Genomic DNA, 20,823 nt, shown 5'->3' with positions numbered 1-20,823 from the left:
TAGAACATAAAATGTTACAGTGCAGTACATGACCTTTGGCCCTTGATGTTACACTGCCCTGTGAAACCAATCTGAAGGCTATGTAACCAACACTATTCCATTCTCGTCATATGCCTATCCCAGTGACAAGTTAAATTCCCATAAAGTTGGCGAGTGTACAACTGTTGCAGGCAGTGCGTTCCACACCCCTCCTACTGAGTAAAGAAACTACCTCTGACATCTGTCCTATATCTATCACTGCTCATTTGAAACTATGCCCCCTCGTGCAAGCCATCACCATCCTTGGAGAAAGGCTCTCACTGTCCACCCAATCTGATTATCTTAAAAGAGTCACCTCTCAACCTCCTAATGAAGACAACTTCCAGTCCCTCAACCTTTCCTTGTAAGATCTTCCCTCCATATCAGGCAACATCCTAGTAAATCTCTTGTAGACCCTTTCCTAAGCTTGCACATCCTTCTGATAACGCGGTGACCGAACTGCAATCAATACTGCAAGTGTGGCTGCACCAGAGTTTTGTACAGCTGCAGCCTGACCTCGTGGCTCCGAAACTTGATCCCTCTACTAATAAAAGCTAACACACCATATACCTTCTTAACAATCCTATTCAACCTGCGTGGCAACTTTGAGAGATCTATGTACATGGACGACGCGATCACTCTGCTTATCTACACCACCAAGAATCTTACCATTTGCATTCCTGTTACTCCTTCCAAAGTGAATCACCTCACACTTTTCTACATTAAACTCCATTTGCCGCACCTCAGCCCAACGTACTTTGGGACTATCTATAACTGTACTGACTTTACTATTATCCACAAATCTACTAACCTATCCTTATATGCCCTCATCCAGGTCATTTATAAAAATGACAAACAGCAGTGGACCCAAAACAGATCCTTGTGGTACACCACTCGTAACTGAACTCAAGGATGAATATTTCCCATCAACCACCACCTTCTTCTTTCAGCTAGCCAATTCCTGATCCAAACCATTAAATTGCCCTCAATCCCATGCCTCCGTATTTTGTGCAGCACAGAAGGTTCCCATGGGGAACCTTATCAAACGCCTTACTGAAATCCATATACACCACACCAACAGTTTTACCCTCATCCACCTGTTTAGTAACCTTCTCAAAGAACTCAACAAGGTTTGTGAGGCACAACCTATCCTTCACAAAACCATGTTGACTATCCCTAATCAACTTATTCCTATCAAGATGATTATAAATCCTATCTTTTTTCTAATATTTCACCCACAACTGAACTGGTCTATAATTACTAGGGTTGTCTCTGCTTTCCTTCTTGAACAAGGGAACAACATTTGCTATTCTCCAGTCTTCTGGTACTATTCCTGTAGACAATGACAACATAAAGATCAAAGCCAAAGGCTCGGTAATCTCCTCCCTGGCTTCCCAGAAAATCCTCGGATAAATCCTATCAGGCATTGGAGATTTATCTATTTTCACTTTCCAGAATTTCTAAGACCCCCTTCTTGTGAACCTTTATCCCATCTAGTTTAATAGTCTGTTTCTCAGTATTCTTTCCAATGTGAATACTGACAAATGATATTCATTTAGCACTTCTATCTCCTCTTACTCCACACACAACTTCCTACTACTGTCGTTGATTGGTCCTAATCTTACTCTAGTCATTTTTTTTTTATCCCTTATATACCTGTAGAAAGTCTTGGGGTTTTCCCATTCTTTCAATTTATTAAAAGTGGAGAGACAGGCTGGTAGACTGATTTAATGCAAACAAGTGAGATATACATTTTGGTTGGAAGAGTGAGAAAAGGAAATTAAAGGATATATTTCTAAAGGTAGTGTAGAAACAAGGAGACCAGCAGTGGGAAGGATGTGAAGTCATTGGAAAGCATGGGAACAAAGTTGAAAGAAGGACTGTTTTCCTTGAGAAGGGGAGATTTGAGAAGATAGCACTGTTCAAAATCTGGATGGATCACTGGAGAGAAACTTCCCATTGCCAGAGGGTCATGAGCCCAAGAACACTGCTTCAAGGTGACCTGCAGAAATCTTGTTTTCACAGTGAGTGGTGAGGGTGTGGAATATATGACCTGACAGTATGGTGACGGAACATTGAAGTGTAGTTTGCAGGGAACTGCATAATTAAATGAATCAAAAACAGTTGCAGAGGAAAAAGCAAAAGAGATGCTATTACTGGGCTCTTGTAAGGAGATGGTACAGACACAATGGCTGAATGGTTTCTGTCTACAGTGTAACTATGTACGTAAGCATGACTGAAGCACCTTCCAGAGAGGGGTGCCATTAACAGTGCCAGGAATTCCCTCTGAATTTCACCAGACGTGTGGCAGAAACCCGCTTACATACAAGAATGCTCACATATACGCTCCACCACCACGATTTCGGGGCAACATGCGTCTGTAAGCAACAAAATGACTTTACCCGAAGTATTGGAATTCAGCACTTTTTTGAAGCAGAAATATATTTGAATTCCAGCTTCTTAAGAGGATGTCACTATTGGTTTATCTTCCCCAGACAACAGTAATGTGCACATCAGAAGGAAATGTCAAACTTTCACTGCCATGGGCTTCACTGTGCCCAATATTAACTAGATGCACATCTGTTCAGTGGCAATTCTGGCAGTTGGGATGGCATGGTTTACCATTAACACGGCAACGGCATCCTCCAGTGATGTCACCTGTGCCCTGAAAAGTAAACCAGAAAGTCAGTAAAATGTGTACATCAACAAAACAAATAATCATCCTCTTCAGGGAAGACAGTGCGTGGTGGCAATGTCACTGGACTAATGATTCATCAACCCCAGAGTAATGCTGAGGGAACATAATTTCAAATTCCACTGCAGATTTGATTGATAAAGTTGGACTATAAAGCAAATAATGGTAATAGTCACCATGAATTCAAATCTGTGGTCAGAAAAACTCATCTGATTCACTAATACCCTTTAGGGAAGGAAATCTACCATCCTTACCTGGTTCAGCCTATGGCTGACTCCAGACTCTCAGCAATACAGCTGACTCTTTACTGTCCTTTGAAATGGCCCAGCAAACCACTCAGTTGAAGGTCAGTGAGGAAGAGCTACAAATGGTTACCTTGCCAACAACACCCACGTGTGTGTGTACTTCTGTAATTGGTTCCTTTACTTTTCCTTTGGTATTCACTTCAACTGAAGTAGGTTGGAAAGAGTTTTTTTTAGAATGAGGTTTCTCAAGCTTTTTGCTTCCAAGTCCATATTCACCACATCCCATTTGAGTAACAAACCCCAGTAAAAGAGTTTTTTTTTCTGTGTAAAATTTTGCTAAATATTTAAACATTTATTATCTGTACAAAAGCAAAGCAATGTGGATGCTGGAAATACTGGTGTCTGGTGGTATCTGAGAAGAGAGAAACAGAGGGCTGAATCTTCAGAAATCAGAAATGGGAGGGTCATGGTGTGCCAGAATCCCACTCATTCCCAACTCGGGCAGAATTAAATTAAATTCTGGGTGGCAATGCTGAACGTACTTCATTGACACTTAACATTGACTCTTAACAACCTCAATTGGCAATGAAAGGGCCTCAGCCTGTCTGGGATATGATTGTTTCAGCTCGAGATGAGTGAGAAACAGTGTACTCAGCCACTGAACCAGCATGGGTGGCACCCTACACTTGCCCCTGCTTGGTCACTTACCCATCCTCAGTGCCAGTGTTTGTTGTACCTCTCTGCCAAGTGCTAAAGATGGCAACTTCTGTTTGGCCAGTTGCTTTTGGCAGGTCATCCTTGCACAGGCGAGGGGAATCCTAATTCTAGAAGAAAGCCACTTACCACCAATTACCAGGAGATCTGGCAAGCTTTCAGATCCGAAGAGGACCTGGCTTTCTCTCCATTAATCTCTTCCACTGCCAGACTTGGTGATTCCGCACAGAGTTGATGTTCAAGATCTGAGAACTTTTCACTAGGACGTGTGAGGAAAGGTAACAAACTTGAAATGCTGACAACCCCTTAAGCTAACTCTGAATGAAGACAGTCACAGGAGAGACTCACACTGGATCCTGATTAATACTGCCCTAGGGCTGACACTAGACCCTGCCATGCCTGATTCCACCCTCACAGCTCCCAGATGCCACTCTCCAATGATGCCCTTGGTAGATTTATCTTTTTGAGTGACTTTGAAACATAGAAGCATGAATGTAGAACAAAAATCTGGGAAACTCAGTAGATAAAGTAGTATTTTATGCTGTTTCTTCAGGAGTTCAGGAATGTGCCAGCACCATCAGCATAGTGATATTTTCATCACGTTTCAGGGAGGGTTTCTCTCCAAGACTTATTGTGTTTTGTCACATAATTGGTCCAAATCCATGTCAGCAACTATGTACCGCATTCCTATGTGGCCCCTTTCATCCAATGCGGCTGGAAGAATGGGTGAGGCGATATTAAACAATAATGCAGTGACTATAAACAATAATTTGTGTTAGGCCACCAGCTGCTCACAAGTGAGAATCTCATCTCAACGTCCAGAACTTGTTGGAAAATGTGACTCTTACAGTCTCAATGTGGAGAGCAGCCTTGCTTGAAATCTCACCCAATTTTCCCAAATTTCTTACCTTAGCCTCTGTGGTTCAGGGCTGGGAAGATACCACCCTCATGTCCCAGCCTGATCTTTTCTCTCCACAGATGCTGCCTGACCTGCTGAGGTCTTATTGAGGGGGTGGTGGGGTGGGAATGCTGCTGGTGGTGGTGGTTTGTTCTTATTTTTGATTTCCACCAGTTATTTGCTTTTGTCACTCGGGGAAAGTGTCTGGGTTTGATCGCTGACCGCAGTTGTTACCAGATCTGTGATCGGGTGGCAGGAACTATGCTGCGATTGGAATAGTCTTGCTGCAAGCCCAAGTGAGCCAAGTCTCATTTTCTCTGACCCCTCTCACACAACCCCCATCTTCCACAAGACCACAGTGGCACACCACATTGATGGCATTCCCCTCTTCCCATCTCAACCACCAGGTTAAATGAACAAGAAAATCTTGCTTTTCAAAGCAGGCAGTCAAAGAGTCATAGAGTCAACTTCCAAACATACAAAGAATAAGAATGGGCCACTTGGCCCTTTTGATCCTGCTATGCCTTTCAATAAGATCAGGGCTGATCTAACTATTTCTGCATAAATGCAATAGCCTTTCATTCCCTTGATAATGAAGAATCCATCTAGCTCGGTCTTAAAAATATTTAAAGGTTCTGCACCCACACACTAAGGATACAAGGTAAACCATTCAGGACTGAGATGCGGAAGAATTTCTTCATCCAGAGAGTTGTGAACCTGTGGAATTCTCTACCACAGAAAGCTGTTGGGGCCAGTTCATTAGATAGATTCAAGAGGGTGCTAGACGTGGCTAAAGGCATATAGGGTTACAGAGGGAATGTGGGAGTGGGATATCGCAATTGCAGCCATGATCATATTGAATAGGGATGCATGCTCATAGGGCCAGATGGCCTACTACTGCACTGATTTTCTATGCCTTTATGTGATTTGATGAAAAGAACTCCTAAGACACAAAACCCTCAGAGAAAAATCATTCCCCATCCACATCTTAAATGGGGACCCCCTTATTTTTAAGCTATGCCCCCCCCCCCATCAACTCACACACACACAGACACACACACACACACAGACAATTGAAGGAAGAGGAAATATCCTTTCAGGATGTTAAGACAGGGAATGGAAAAGACTTGAAAGGAGGGGGTATTACTGTGGTCCACACAAAGGGGGACTTGATTTTTCTGGCATGGTCATTCCCTCTATTTTATTAATAATTAAACACTCAATGAATGTAGAAGCACTCCATGCAAAAAGTAAGGAAATAAATCCAGAGATGCCAGTGAGACAGAGGGAAACTTCCACACTTCCACAACTGCATTGCAAAGTGGTGTCCAGCAGTGAGACTCTGCGTGGCCTTGTACCTGAGACTATTCAACCATCTCAATGCACAGGAGCGACTACTGGTGTGAGAATTTTATTTATGGGAGATAGAGAATAGGACAAAGCAGTTCACAGACACACCCTCCACACACACACGCACACACCCACCCCAAAAACTACTCACAGAACCTTAGATCCTTGACAGAATTTAGCACCCTAGTATTGATCATAAAAGTTAAAGTCACCATAGTCCACTCCGTCATTAGTCAGAGATGACTGGTGGTGGTTTAACCTGAGGGTCACCATACCTCAGGTGAGGGGTGAGGTAACTTCAGCTGGTGTGGGAATTGAACTCACACTGTTGGCTTCACCAACCAACCATACATCCGATTGGGCTAACCAACTGCTATTGACTATAGTCACTGGCATAGACAAATTGGAACAAATAGTGTGTTTTCCTCTTATAGCCTCAATGTAATTCAACGTAAAAAGAATTGGACATTGTACCGCAGGTCCCCAGCGAGGTCCCTTTGTCACCCAGCAAATTTCTGTTTTACACATGGTGCAGCGTATCCAATCACAGCCACTTTTCTTCTGTACCACAATCTTGCATTTAGGACAGTTCATGGCATCCCCTTTCTGCAGCAATGCCTGTACAGATACAAATCACATAATTAGGAGAGAACATAAGATCTCAAACACCAAGGGCAAGATTTAAAACCAGGCACCAGAGTTTGTCACGGATGCCCGTGGAAATTTTTTAGTGACCATTTTCGAAGTGAAAGGCAGAGCTGCAAACATTTGTAGGGTGCCAGAAATTGCCAACAAATAACGAGTCTGAGGGTGATGAGTCAGTTCTTGGGTAAATGAACAAACCATGCTGAGACTTCAAAAGTCACCTCTCGTTGTCTCTTGAGTAGCTGATAATTTCTCTCTTCCCCCCACACAGAGCACCCACCTCCTTCCATGAATATGAGGATTCCAACCCATCACTTTAAGACAACGCTTAATCCAAAATAAATACAAAGTTCCTCACCGTGAGCATGTCAGCAGTCTGTTTTGCAGCTTTGTTATTTTCAGCTTGAATTTTCAGGTCATCCTGGTACTGTTTGCAATTCATTCCTTCGTGTATTGCCTGTGTTAAGGAGCAGAAGGGATTATCACATCATTTTTCAGTCGGCCTGGGTCACTGGGAGGTTCTGGGTTCATATCACATGTCAGGAGTTAAGCAAATAATCCAAGTTAATTCTCCAGCACAGTACGACGGGGGGGTAGCACTGTCCGAACTGCTGTCTTTCAGGTGAGACAATAAAATAAGCCCTCGGTTGGTTGGGTGAATGTGAAATCGTCCATGGCATAGTCTTAAAGAACAGCAAGAGAGTTAACCCTAGCATTCTAATCCTCAATCAACACCAAAAAAAACTACCTTATTTCCCTGCGCTGCCACCTTCAGTGATCTGAGGACTTGCACACCCAGATCCCTCTGCCTATCAATACTCCGGTTCTGCAATTCACTATATAACCTCCATGTGTGCTGTAATAATTTTGTGATTCGATGAAAGAAAACACCTCTGAGAGTGCAGCATCTCCTCTGTACTTTGTTGACTTGCCATCTTGGCTGATGCGCTCAAGGGACTTACTCCCGAATATGTCTCTGACATTCTGACTCACCGACCATAACTCCCACCATTCTTTCTTTTCCATTCGACCTTTTCCTTTAGATTAGATTACTTACAGTGTGGAAACAGGCCCTTCGGCCCAACAAGTCCACACCGACCCGCCGAAGCGCAACCCACCCATACCCCTACATTCACCCCTTACCTAACACTATAGGCAATTTAGCATGGCCAATTCACCTGACCTGCACAGCTTTGGACTGTGGGAGGAAACCGGAGCACCCGGAGGAAACCCACGCAGACATGGGGACAACGTGCAAACTCCACACAGTTAGTTGCCTGAGGCGGGAATTGAACCCAAGTCTCTGGCACTGTGAGGCAGCAGTGCTAACCACTGCGTCACCGTGCCGCCCATATCATCCCTCTTCTCCTGAAGACTAGTTGCAGAGATATTTTTCTTCTCTTTTCACTGATTACACTCTGGCACCTCATTCAAATGGCCATTGTCTATCATTACGGAGGATTATAGTTAAGACCAGTCCTGTCCTCAGGTGATAGTGAGATAGCGAGAACCACTCTGTGGGTTCATATCCCATTCTCGTCGCTGTTGCCAGCAAATTTCCATGTTGCCATTTTTTGGGCAGCATGGTGGCACAGTGGTTAGCACTGCTGCCTCACAGCGCCAGAGACCCGGGTTCAATATCCGCCTCAGGTGAGTGACTGTGTGGAGTTTGCACATTCTCCCCGTGTCTGCGTGGGTTTCCTCCAGGTGCTCCGGTTTCCTCCCACAGTCCAAAAATGTGCAGATTAGGTGAATTGGCCATGCTAAATTGCCCGTAGTGTTAGGGGCAAGGGTATATATGTAGGGCAATGGGTCTGGGTGGGTTGCGCTTTGGGGGGTCAGTGTGGACTTGTTGGGCCGAACGGCCTGTTTCCACACTTTAAGTAATCTAATCTAATAATTGTTTCAAATGGGAACCTCGGCTATTCTCTCTCTCTAACAGTTACAGTTCACTCAGGGAGTGTGAGTTGCTGTGGAATGTACACTTGTGCACACATATTGTTGTCTGCAACTTTTGATAGTGATGCCAGAGGTTCCAACGTTCTTTTCATCACACCACTGACCAGGAATTTCATTGGCTTTTACCACGGGTACGTGATTTTCAACAGGTTGAAATGGTCAACACACTTTCCTTGACCATTAAGTTAGGGAGTGGGTCTCAAACCCAGAGCTTCATCTCAGAGATGGAGATTGTAGGAGCATAGGAACAGGAGTAGGCCATTCAGCCTCTTGTGCCTCATCCACCATTCAATAAAATCATGGCTTATCTGTGATATATACCTTTCTTTAACTATATCCTTTAATACCTTTGCTTAATAAAATTTTAAATCAGAGATAAATAAATTTAACAACTGATCCAGCATCCACTGCTGTTTGTGGAAAAAGGTTCCAAACCTCTACCATTGCTTGAGTGTAGATGGTCTGGCCCTAATTCTCAGACAATATCACTGATTCAAGAAGTCCCAACCAATGGAAATAGTTTATCTACCCTGTCTTTTTCTGTTAATATCTTGAAAACTTTGATCAGATCACCCCTTACCCTTCTAAATTCTGGAGAAAACAGGCCTAATTTGTCTAATTTCTCCTCATAACTATATTAACCCACTGCACCACTGGACCTTCCCACAATTCCAATGGATGCTACGTAGCTCTGGTCCATGGACAGGTTGAACTGAAGGGTCTGTTTTCATGCTGTACATCTCTATGACTCTAAATTAGAATCAGGGTAACACATCTTGGAATGAGGCCATCCTGCCCATTCACATTTGTGATGGCCCTTTGAAAGAAATATCCAATTGGTTTCATGCTATTGATTAGCCCCCTCCTTCTTCCCCCAGTTGCTGTGCCCATAATTCCTGTTACTAAATCGACTTCTACCACCAGTGCAAGATTGTAATTCACTGAGTAAAAATTGAATCTCATTCACCCATCATTCTGTTGCCAAATATCTGACAAATGTTCTCTTAGTTGCCTCAGATCTGCTAATCCAGGCAGATTAGGGGACTTTTCTAGTTGGTGTGGCTCACCTTTCTACTTATCAACAGCAACACAATGTCTCTTGGTTTTTCTCCGTGGTTGTGACAGACAGTTCAGTTCTTTTGTGGCTGATCTGAACCACAGCTCCCTTTACCTGCCTTCGGTTTGAAATCCTAAAGATCTAAATTTCAATAGATGTAGCTTGCATCACCTTTTGTGTAGGGAGAGTTGCAGGGGAGGCAATGGCCTAGAGGTATTATTGTTGGACTATTAATCCTGAGACCCTGGTAATGCTCTGGGGACCTGGGTTTGAATCCCACCATGGCAGATTCAATAAATTCAATAAAAATCTGGAGTTAAAAATCTAAAGATGACCATGAATCCATTGTCGATTGTCAGGAAAAAGCCATCTGATTCACTAACACCCTTTAGGGAAGGAAACTGCCATCCTTACCTGGTCTAGCTTACCTATGACTCCAGACCCACAGCAATGTGGTTCACTCTTAACTGCCCTCTGGGCAATGAGGGATGGGCAATAAATGTTGGCTTAGCCAACGACGCTCTGCATCCCATGAATGAGTCAGAAACAAGCTTTGATCCAATTAGATTAGATTAGATTACTTACAGTGTGGAAACAGGCCCTTCGGCCCAACACCGACCCATTCCCCTACATTTACCCTTTCACCTAACACTACGGGCAATTTAGACGGCCAATTCACCTAACCTGCACATTTTTGGACTGTGGGAAGAAACCCACGCAGACACGGGGAGAATGTACAAACTCCACACAGTCACCTGAGGCGGGAATTGAACCTGGGTCTCTGGCGCTGTGAGGCAGCAGTGCTAACCACTTTGCCACCGTGCTGCCCACAAATGTCCGACCTGTTCCCAACCAGCTTTCTCTCGAAGGTCCCTCCATCCCAAGTCCCACTCACCTTGCACAGCAGACAGTTCTTCTTCTTACAGAGGGGACAATTAAACTCATTGACATCATCTTCGTAAATGCACCAGCCCTTGCAGTCTGGGGTCTGACAGTGATAGCTATTCTCACTTTGATTCTCAGCAATTGCTAAGCTTCTGTCTAAGTACGTGCGATACTCGCTCTCCGTCAGGAGCTGTGAAGCAACACCAGAAAAGCTGAGTCAGAATTATACAGCCAACAATACTGAAATCAGCAGACAAGCAGTGGCAGAGTTTCAAAGTAGTTACATCAAAAGTTACAGTACGAACACCCGTGCATGTCAATATTTATTCTCTACACAAGTTTCCTTCCTCCCATCTTCATCTCATCTTATCAGCTTAAGTCTTTTTTTATTTGCTCATGGGTGTCACTGGCTGGGCCAGCATTTATTACCCTTTCCAAATTGCCCCAGAGCAGGAGGTGATGAACAATTGCAGCCCATGGGATGTGGTTCCATCCACAGTGCTATTCAGATGGCCTGTTGCATTGCTTTGATTGACAGGCCATCTGGTATAGGTTGAAAAAATATTTCCCATCTGTTGGTAATTAATTTTCAAGCCAGATGATGAAACTACCTGTGGAACTGTTTCCTAATGAGGAGGCAATTACTTCAGGAAAGAAAAGTAGACAAAGTGGGCAGTAAATAATGAAAGTTGGAAAGAATGAGGCTGAAAGCAATAAATAAATGAAATGAGTCAGATGAATAGAAAGTCTGTGTGTGTGGCTGGGTTGGGGTGGTGGAACGGGAAAGAATGTTTCCACACCCACACAAATTCCACACTGTGAGACTAGGCTATTCAACGCTGTGGGCCTCACTTACATTGTACCCAAAAGGAATCGGGTTTAGGAAATCAGAGGGGAACTGGAGTTCACCCAATGATGCACAGGGAACATTCCCAGGCAAGTGGATGGTTTCCAGGCTATTCACAGCCACAGCAAACAAAGGGAATTCCCAAACAAAAGAGGAAAACCTTTTCATGCAGAGGCTGGTACGTGTATGGAATAAGCTGCCAGAGGAATTGGTGGAGGCTGGTAGAATTACAACATTTAAAAGGCATCTGGATGGGTATATGAATAGGAAGGGTTTCGAAGGATATTGGCCAAGTGCTGGCAAATGGGACTACATGAGGTTAGGATAGCTGGTCGACATGGACGAGTTAGACCGAAACGTCTGTTACCGTGCTGTACATCTTTATGACGCTATAACCCAAAATTCCTTGTTACGCCAGAAATAGTCCTCCTATTGTCTAATAAACTTTCAAGACAATAAAATGTTCTCTTCTTGCTCCATGCCGATTGTGGTTAGTAAAGCCACACACAGGGGTCGAGCTAGCAAAAGTTGAAAAGGCGCATTTGCCCCTAGGGTGACATCGGGGTGTTCCTACACCATCCAAGTGAAACCACCTGCCTCTTGGAGGCATGCAGCTTCCCTGTAGCTCATTTCTGGTAAATGGAGATGGGGAGACCCTCCCAGTTTTCTTAATCATGCACCCACCCAACACCACCACACCCCCAACCCTTGGCACCATTTACATCCCCTGTTTTGTAAATTTGGGATGATTTTGGTTGCTCTCGACTCAGAACGAAGGTGCGAGGAATCATCGATGAAAAAGACTCACGTATTTTATCTCGCGTTCCAGGATTTTGCTTTCACATGAATATAGCTGATCCATGTACGGACACGTCACATCAGCTTCAGTGCTGCTCAGGATTGTTTGCTTCAGACAGTCTCTGTGAACATTCATGGTCATTTAAAATTCCCACACACTCCATTTCATATAGCAGTTCAATCTTTCACGTCATGAGTTCAGGTTTATTGAGTTCTACAGGCATACAGTAAAGGCCCTTCAGCCCATCGAGTCTGAGCCAGTGAAAAACAACCACCTAACTATTCTAACCCCATTTTCCAGCACTTGGCCCATAACCTGGACATCACAATTCTACATCTAAGTATTTCGTAAATGTTACAAGTGCTTCTGCCTCTATTAGCCTTAAAGGCAGTGAGATTCAGATTCCCACCACCTTCTGAGTGAAAAAACATTTTCCTCACATCTCCTCTAAACCTTCTGCCCCTTATAGAGTCATACATTTTGGGATAGCAAATCTTAGCAGGACTTATACACTTATTGGTGAGGTCCTAGGGAGTGTTGCTGAACAAAGAGACCTTGGAGTGCAGGTTCATAGCTCCTTGAAAGTGGAGTCACAGGTAGATAGGATAGTGAAGAAGGCATTTGGTATGCTTTCCTTTATTGGTCAGAGTATTGAGTACAGGTGTTGGGAGGTCATGTTGCGGCTGTACAGGATATTGGTTAGGCCACTGTTGGAATACTGCGTGCAATTCTGGTCTCCTTCCTATCGGAAAGATGTTGTGATACTTGAAAGGGTTCAGAAAAGATTTACAAGGATGTTGCCAGGATTGGAGGATCTGAGCTACAGGGAGAGGCTGAACAGGCTGGGGCTGTTTTCCCTGGAGCGTCGGAGGCTGAGGGGTGACCTTATAGAGGTTTACAAAATTATGAGGGGCCTGGATAGGATAAATAGGCAAAGTCTTTTCCCTGGGGTCGGGGAGTCCAGGACTAGAAGGCATAGGTTTAGGGTGAGAGGGGAAAGATATAAAAGAGACCTAAGGGGCAACATTTTCACACAGAGGACGGTACGTGTATGGAATGAGCTGCCAGAGGGTGTGGTGGAGGCTGGTACAATTGCAACATTTAAGAGGCATCTGGATGGGTATATGAATAGGAAGGGTTTGGAGGGATATGGGCTGGGTGCTGGCAGGTGGGACTAGATTGGGTTGGGATATCTGGTCGGTATGGATGGGTTGGACCGAAGGGTCTGTTTCCATGCTGTACATCTCTATCTTAACTATTTTGGGATAAATCTAGAGTAGAATGTCACAGCACGGTGACTCAGTGGTTAGCACTGCTGCCTCACAGCACCAGGGACCCGGGTTGGATTCCAGCCTCAGGAGGAATGTATGGAGTTTGCACATTCTCTCCCTATCTGCATGGATTTCCTCCCGTCCCAGGATGTGCAGGTTAGCCATGAGAAATGCAGGGTTACAGGGATAAGGTCAGGGTCTGGGCGGGATGCTCTTTGGAGGGCTGGTGTGAACGCAATGGGCTGAATGGCCTGCTTCCACACTGCAGAGATTCTACGTTGGACAGGAATGTCACCATCATGTGAACATACCCATCCTTAACAAGCGAAGTTAGTGTAAGAGTAGATGTGTTACTTGGGTTATAAAAAGAGAAATGGAATATAAAAGTGTAGCAGTAAAAACAGGGGACTAGTAATCCAGAGGCCCAGGCTATTGGTCTGGGGACATGAGTTCAAATCCCACTACTGCAGCTGCTGGAATTAAGAATAATATATATGGAAATAAGAGTATATCTTATTAATTCTATGATTGTAATAAGGTCAGCCAGGTAGACCTCATAAAATATGAGTTCCCTGATTGGACCAGACTAATAGCCCCAATCAGGGAGCCCTGGCTGACAGATATAAATAGGAGTGCCAGGGGTTCTGTTCACTCTGAAGGAGCCAGACCAATGTCAAGTACTATGTACATGTGAATAAAGGGTGACTTGATGTCGGGATACTGGTCTCTGGAGTTATTTCATTCACAATATATAGTAATGATCTGGAATGAGGAAACTAACTGTAATATCTCCAAATCTGCAGATGACATGAAACTGGATGGGCAGCTGAGCTGAGAGTATGATGCAGAAATGCTTCAGTGTGGTTTAGATGAGTTCAATGATTGGACAGATGCAGTATAATGTGGATAAACGCGAGGTTATCAACATTGATAGCAAAAACAAAAAGGTGGATTATTATCTGAATAATTACAAATTGAGAGAAGGGAATGAGCAATGAGACCTGGGTGTTATCATACACTGGTTGCTAAAGGTAAGTGTTCAGGTACAGCAGGAGTTCAAGAAGGCAAATGGTACGTTGGCCTTCATAGCGAGAGGATTCAAGAACAGGAGCAGGGATGTCTTGCTGCAATTGTACAGGGCCTTGGTGAGACCACACCTGGAATATTGTGTGTGGTTTTGGTCTCCTTATCTGAGGAAGGATGCTCTTGCTCTACAGGGATTGCACTGAAGGTTTATCCAATTGATTCCTGGGACGGCAGGGCTGATCAATGAGGGGAGGTTGAATCGGTGAGGATAATATTCACTGGACTTCAGAAAATTGAGGGGGTCCTCATAGAAACCTATAAAAGTTTGGACAGTGTTGATGCAGGAAAGATATTCCTGATGAAGGAAGAGTCCAGAACCTAAGGACACGGGTAAATCATGTAGGACTGAGGTGAGGAGAATTTTCATCACTGAGAGAGTGGAGAGCCTGTGGAATTCACTACCACAGAAAGCAGTGAGGCCAGAACATTGTATGATTTCAAGAAAGATTTGAATAGAGCACTTGGTGCTTCATAAATCAAAGGATAGGGAGGGAAAGCAGGACCAAGATATTGAGTTGGATGGGCAGCCATGATGATAATGAGTGGCTGCGCAGACTCAATGGGCCGAATGGCCTACACCTGCTTCTATTTACTTTGTTTCTATAAAGCTATTTGTGGTCACTGCATTGATTATTGCTTTAAAAAACATACCTGCTTCACATCTGCTGTCGTTAACTGTTAGGACTTAGATGTGACTGCGATGTAGCTGACTCTCAGCTGCCCCTGTGAAAGGTCTTATGAAGCCATTCAGTTCAAGGGCAATTAGGGATGGGCAACACATACTTACCTTGAGCAACACTCACATCCCATAAAAGATTGAAAAGAACATGCTGATTTTTATTAATGTATAGATCACTGGTTAGCTCTCAACTGGAGTATTAGGGACAATTCTGGACTCTGCACTGTGTGTCCAGAGGAGGTTCACCCAGAAGTTACCAGCAATGGGTAGCACACAAAGAAATTGCTGGAGAAACTCAGCAGGTCTGACAGCATCTGTGGAGAGAGAAACAGTTCATATTTTGAGTCGGCTATGACTCTTCACCTTCAAACCTTCTCTCTCCCCAGGTGTTGCCAGACCTGCTCCAGCACTTTCTGTTTTTATTTCAAAGCACCAGCATCTGCAAGACTTTGTTTTTATTACATAAAAAAATTCAGCAGTGAGCAGAGATTGCAAATGTTTGGGCTGTTCCTCCTTGGAACAGAGACGGTGAGAGTTAATGTCACTGAGGTTTTTGTGAAAGTTGCTGATTGGATTAAGTGAGAGAAAAACTTAATAAACAGAGGTCACAAGATCTAAACTCGGAGAGAAAGCAGATCAAGAGAAATGCTTTTTCTCTCAGATGCTCGTTACAGTGTGGAATTCTCTCTCTCAGAAGTGGAGAAAGCTGGGGCCATAAAGGTATTCAAGGTGAAGTTCAATTTTTGGCAGATAATGGATTTCAGGATTACGGGAGTTGGGGCATGCAGACAAGGAAGTGGAGCTGAGATCTGCCATGATCTTATTAAATAATGCAGCAGGCTCAAAAGGGCTGAATAGCCTAATCCTACCATTAAGTCAAAAGTTCCTATGTTTCCACTCAATGAGATGTCAGGATATAAAACGATCTGAACAAGAAGGTGATGGAGATGGAATCGTGAAACACTTTTTTAAAAAGGAGTTGTGTAAGTGTTTGATTGTGCAAGTTTATGGCCAAAGAACAGATATGTGGGACTAAGCAAGAATCAGCACAGGCACAATGAGCTGAAGGAATCCACCTCTTTAAGTTTCTCACACATGTCTAATTTCTGCTCTCGAAGAACTGAGTGAATTTGAGGGGATTTGACATCACATTACATTTAATGTCTGTCCATTACATTACAGTTACCTCCAGGAGTGCCCTATGCTAATGATATGGAATAAAAACAGTTTCTCTTACTTGCAGAAGGCGTGTAAACATTCTCGAAGAGTCACTCCTTCACCATTCTCCAAGATGTTTAAACAAATTGGACATTCAAAATCTTCCCCAGTCGATATTAGGTTTTGTTCATCTGTTTCCAACAAGAGTTTGTAATTCTTTTGTCGCTTCAGCAGCTTGGACTGCATATAAATCAAACACAGAACACACAGTACAGAAACAGGCCATTCAGTCTATACCAGTAGTTCTGATCCATTGAAGCCTCTTCCTGTCTTTCCTTCTCTAACTCTACTATCATAACCCTCTTTTCCCTTCTTCATTTTAACTTGTCTAACTTCTCCTTAAATGTATCTGTACGCTCACTTCAAACATATCCACTGGAAGCGAGTTCAACATTTTTACAGATCGTTGAGTAAAGAAGGTTCTTCTGAATTCTCAATGGATTTCGCAGTGAACATCTTATATTGTGTCCTTTGTCACAATGAAAACAAAATTCTCTTTGTATTCATTCATCATCCAGGACAAAGTTGCCTGACTAACACTGTTCACTCACCCAACTACCTTTGACATTTATTCCCTATCTCAAAGTGGCGCCAGTATGTACCATCTCTAAGATACACAGCAGAAGTCCACCAACGCTCCTTCAACAGCACCTTCCAAACCCAGGACCTCTCCCACCTAGAAGGACAAGGGCAGCAGATAAAAAGAAACCCTGCCATCTGCAATTTCCCCTCCAAGTCACACACCATCCTGACTTGGAAATATATTGTTGTCACTTCACTCTGACTGGGACAAAATCCTGGATCTCACTTCATAACATCACTGTGGGTCAACCTATGCCCAAGGATTACAGCAATTGAAGAAGGCAGCTTGCTACACTCTGCAAAAAGTATATTAAACAAGATCTTTTTATAATTTGAGAGACCTTTATTATATTGACCAGGTAACTAATTTGCTAGTTACCTAACTGACTATATAGACGCCACTAGTAGGCAGTCTGTATTATATTAGGAGGAAGTGAGGACTGTAGATGTTGGAGATTAGAGCTGAGATAGAGGGTGCTGGAAAAGCACAGCCAGTCAGGCAGCATCTCCTGCTCCTGGCCTGCTTTGCTTTTCCAGCACCACACAGTTTGAGTCTGTATTATATTGACAAACACTGTGAAAGAAATGAAAAGTTAAGATTACAGCTAGATAAATGTGAAATGCAAACTCAGACTAGATTTTAGAAAGAGAATTCCCTCCCTTAAAGTTACTAAATTCCCAGAGTTATTCTGTCTTCGGTTATTGAAAATTGCAAGTTCTAATCTCTGCTGGAATGCACGTGTGTGCAATATAAGTTTCTTGAATCCTTTCATCTTGTTACACTTGAGACACAAACCACAGCTATTGACCGTTACTAACTGGTCTGTAAAACTCTCACACTACAGGGGATACTCAGCCGTGGAAGCAGATGTTAGGGAGGGGAACAGTAATGTTGCACACCACATTCTCTGAGTGGCAGGAGGTCAGTAACTGACAGCTGTAAAAGCCTTGACCAGAATGTTTGCAACATCAGAGAGGGTTACCCGCTCAGGTCAATGGTGCTGGACCCTCAATTCCAGAACGGCTGCTTGAACTTTGCATATCCATTGCTCACAAAGGAAGCAATACATATAAAAGTAAAGATGTGTGTGAATGGGATTTCCAAAACATTACATCTGGGCTAAACACTTTTGAAGAGAAGGTCCAAGTTTATTGGATTTCTTTGAAGTGGTCAATTTTCTTTTGAAGAGGTGATATACCCAATTGGTTTGATCCAAGGACACCTTTGGGAGATCAAATGCTCTTTGGAATTGTGAAAAAAAATGGACATTAACAAGCATTGTTAACTGATTTTTTTTAAAAGGCTGGGAGTAAGTGCCAAGTTACAGAGGTGTACCTTTTAAACAGCACTCTCTCCACAGGCCCGGCTCCCGTTAACACTCCCTCCCCAGAACAAAGATCCAACTATTCAGGGCACTTTCTCCTCAGTTGGATTTGCAGAGTTGGGTGTTTTCTGAAAAGCAATGACACCTTTCATTCTCACCTTTTCATTAACATTGTTAAAGTTGAATGGGCCTTGAGATTTTCACTTGATAGCCAATGTATTAAGGCAATGGAGACAGGTTGATGGCCTTAAGTGGGCAAAATATTTAGCTACTGAAAGGACTAGCTAGACCCAAGGGTTGGCAGAGCCATGAGCACCTTACCCCATTGGCAAACCCACCCCCCTCCTTTTATCATGACAAGCGAGTCAGGGGTGAGTGGGTATATTTTACCTGTCCCTAGCTCTCACTATGATGGTGGTAAGGTGGGGAAAGGGAGGGGCCTAAAATCCAGACCAATGTTTCTGATACATTTAAGATTGGGAAGAATTTGGAAAGAATACAAAGTTACAAATTTCCAACCGGATGGACCTATCAATGACAATGTAAATATATGGGAACGGGGGACCAAGTGAATCAACTGGCTTTCCTCCCAGCCAGGAATTTTTCTGGTTGGGTTACAATCCAAACGACTATACCAGGAACCCGGATGTGGTGGGATACCTGATGTAAACTTCTCCGAGATACAAACTGTAACACTGACCAATTAGGAATGGTGCCCAGTTTCAGTGTTGGGGAGGCTCTAACATTGTGGCTCAGGGACAGGGTCACCAGACTACCTCGTGATGTGGAGACTACTGACGGACTGGTAGCAGGAGTGGCAGTGATACCATGTGGGCACCCTCAGGGAGGGACCTCAGGGAGAGGCCCTCAGGGAGGGATTTGGAGCTTCTGTTATTAAATTGCCTCCATTTCCAGATTCCCAACATTGTGGGGGGAGGGAGGGTGGGGTCTGGTGTGAGACTGGATTGGGGTGGGGTACTGATATAACTGCGATTGTGATAACCCCTACAAGACCCATGGGACATCACAAATTAATCTTCTTGTGGAGCTCACTGACTATGACTTCCCTTGGTAACAGGCAATGGCCTGCCCAACCAGAACTCAGCACCCTGAGCCCTTCATAAAACAGGCCCGGGTGATTAAAAACAAAAACAAAATCAAAAACAAAGTCAAGGTGATCTGGTGGTAGGAAAGACATTCGGTTGCGTACAATAACACGTCCTGATATAAGAAGCAAACCAGATAAAGTAGATCCAGGGATGGGTCTGCAGAACTGTCTGTTCCAGGTTGGGACTAGCCTACATACACCATAGGTTTTTTGGTGTTCAACAAAAAACAACATTCCTTTCCAGTTGGGATTCCTGAGTTATTACAGCAGCTAAACTAAATCTTCCGATGACCACTACTGACGCCATGTTGTACAAGCTAGCTGGACTCTTGGTCATCATGCCACCAACTTCCTTTTCAGATTAGGATCTACAGGGCCTGTATTGTCCAGTAAGGTAGAGGAAACCACTGGGTAGTCTAATGAAGACAGTCTTAAAAAGAGACCGTTTATTGAATGACAGCAATCAGGTATGGGTTACATTGACAGACATCATTGCGAAGACTCTGAGGAGATCTCGGTCTATCTTACACTAACTTCACAGGTTTGGTGAAGCTCCAGCATTATCATAGAAGCCCTACAATGCAGATGGAGGCCATTTGGCCCATCAGGTCAGCATTGAACTTTACAGAGCATCAACCCTATACCCAGAACCCCACATTTACCATAGTTATCCTGCCTAACCTGCACATTCCTGGATACTATGGGACAATTTAGCATGGTCGATCCACCTAACCTGCATATCTTTGGACTGTGGGAGGAAACAGGAGCACCCGGAGGAAACCAACCCAGGCACAGGGAGAATGTGCAAACTCCACACAGACAGTCAACCGAGGGTGGAATCAAACCAGGGTCCCTGGCGCTGTCAGGCAATAGTGCTAACCACTGATCCACCATGTCCTTGTATAAATGTATAGAGTTGCACTCGAGCTTATGGGCCGTCAGTATTCACCATTTGTAGTGTGGAAATTTTGAAAACATTCCACTTTAACGCAATAGGATTGAAGCACAGTGGAAGCTAGTAATGGATGATAGACAGTGAAAAGAGGAAAAGCAGAAATCAAACAGAACATTAAAAAACCAAGGGGTATTGAAAAACGGCAAAAGCATTACCTGTTCATATTGTTTAAAACTTTCTTCTTCATTCTTCATCCTCTGGAGCTCTTCTTCATCAGGTTGATATATGTCTGGGACTTGGTAGTTGTCTGGTCTGGCTGTGCTACACATTTCACAACCTGGACGGGTTGGTTTATTAATGTATGTGCAACCTGAACACACCCAACCAATCTGAGAGAGAGAGAGAGAGAGAGAAGAAAAGGAGAAACATCATTTATTTCATTCAATGGCTTTGTGTTTTACAGCTTATCGAAAGCAAAGACTTGGTGCCTTCCATTAGGTACCGAGTATTAGGACATTATCATTAGGCTCTAGAACCAGGGATGTTT

At 43.7% G+C, this 20,823-nt stretch overlaps 1 protein-coding gene across 4 annotated transcripts in view; it reads right to left on the bottom strand.

The window, feature by feature from the left end:
• The window catches only part of rbck1 (RanBP-type and C3HC4-type zinc finger containing 1), a 57,264-nt gene that overhangs the window by 5,474 nt on the left and 30,967 nt on the right, over positions 1-20,823 (bottom strand). For 3 of the 4 annotated variants that reach the window (XM_087994743.1, XM_087994744.1, XM_087994745.1), the window contains 7 exons: positions 20,492-20,665; positions 16,386-16,546; positions 12,122-12,233; positions 10,477-10,656; positions 6,924-7,022; positions 6,395-6,538; positions 1,731-2,683 (listed from right to left, as the gene is read on the bottom strand). In XM_087994743.1, coding sequence (XP_087850869.1) covers positions 2,603-2,683; positions 6,395-6,538; positions 6,924-7,022; positions 10,477-10,656; positions 12,122-12,233; positions 16,386-16,546; positions 20,492-20,665 — 951 coding nt within the window. In that variant the 3' untranslated portion in view covers positions 1,731-2,602. Of the gene's footprint in view, positions 1-1,730; positions 2,684-6,394; positions 6,539-6,923; positions 7,023-10,476; positions 10,657-12,121; positions 12,234-16,385; positions 16,547-20,491; positions 20,666-20,823 lie in introns of those variants that run through there. The other variant, XR_015759519.1, reaches the window with a different exon arrangement.

The sequence above is a fragment of the Chiloscyllium plagiosum genome, unplaced genomic scaffold (assembly GCF_037043375.1).
Source record: "Chiloscyllium plagiosum isolate Xiang-an unplaced genomic scaffold, Cpla_swu_hap1 HiC_scaffold_15, whole genome shotgun sequence".
Lineage (NCBI taxonomy): Eukaryota > Metazoa > Chordata > Chondrichthyes > Orectolobiformes > Hemiscylliidae > Chiloscyllium > Chiloscyllium plagiosum.
This window is presented reverse-complemented; position numbering and strand designations above follow the sequence as displayed.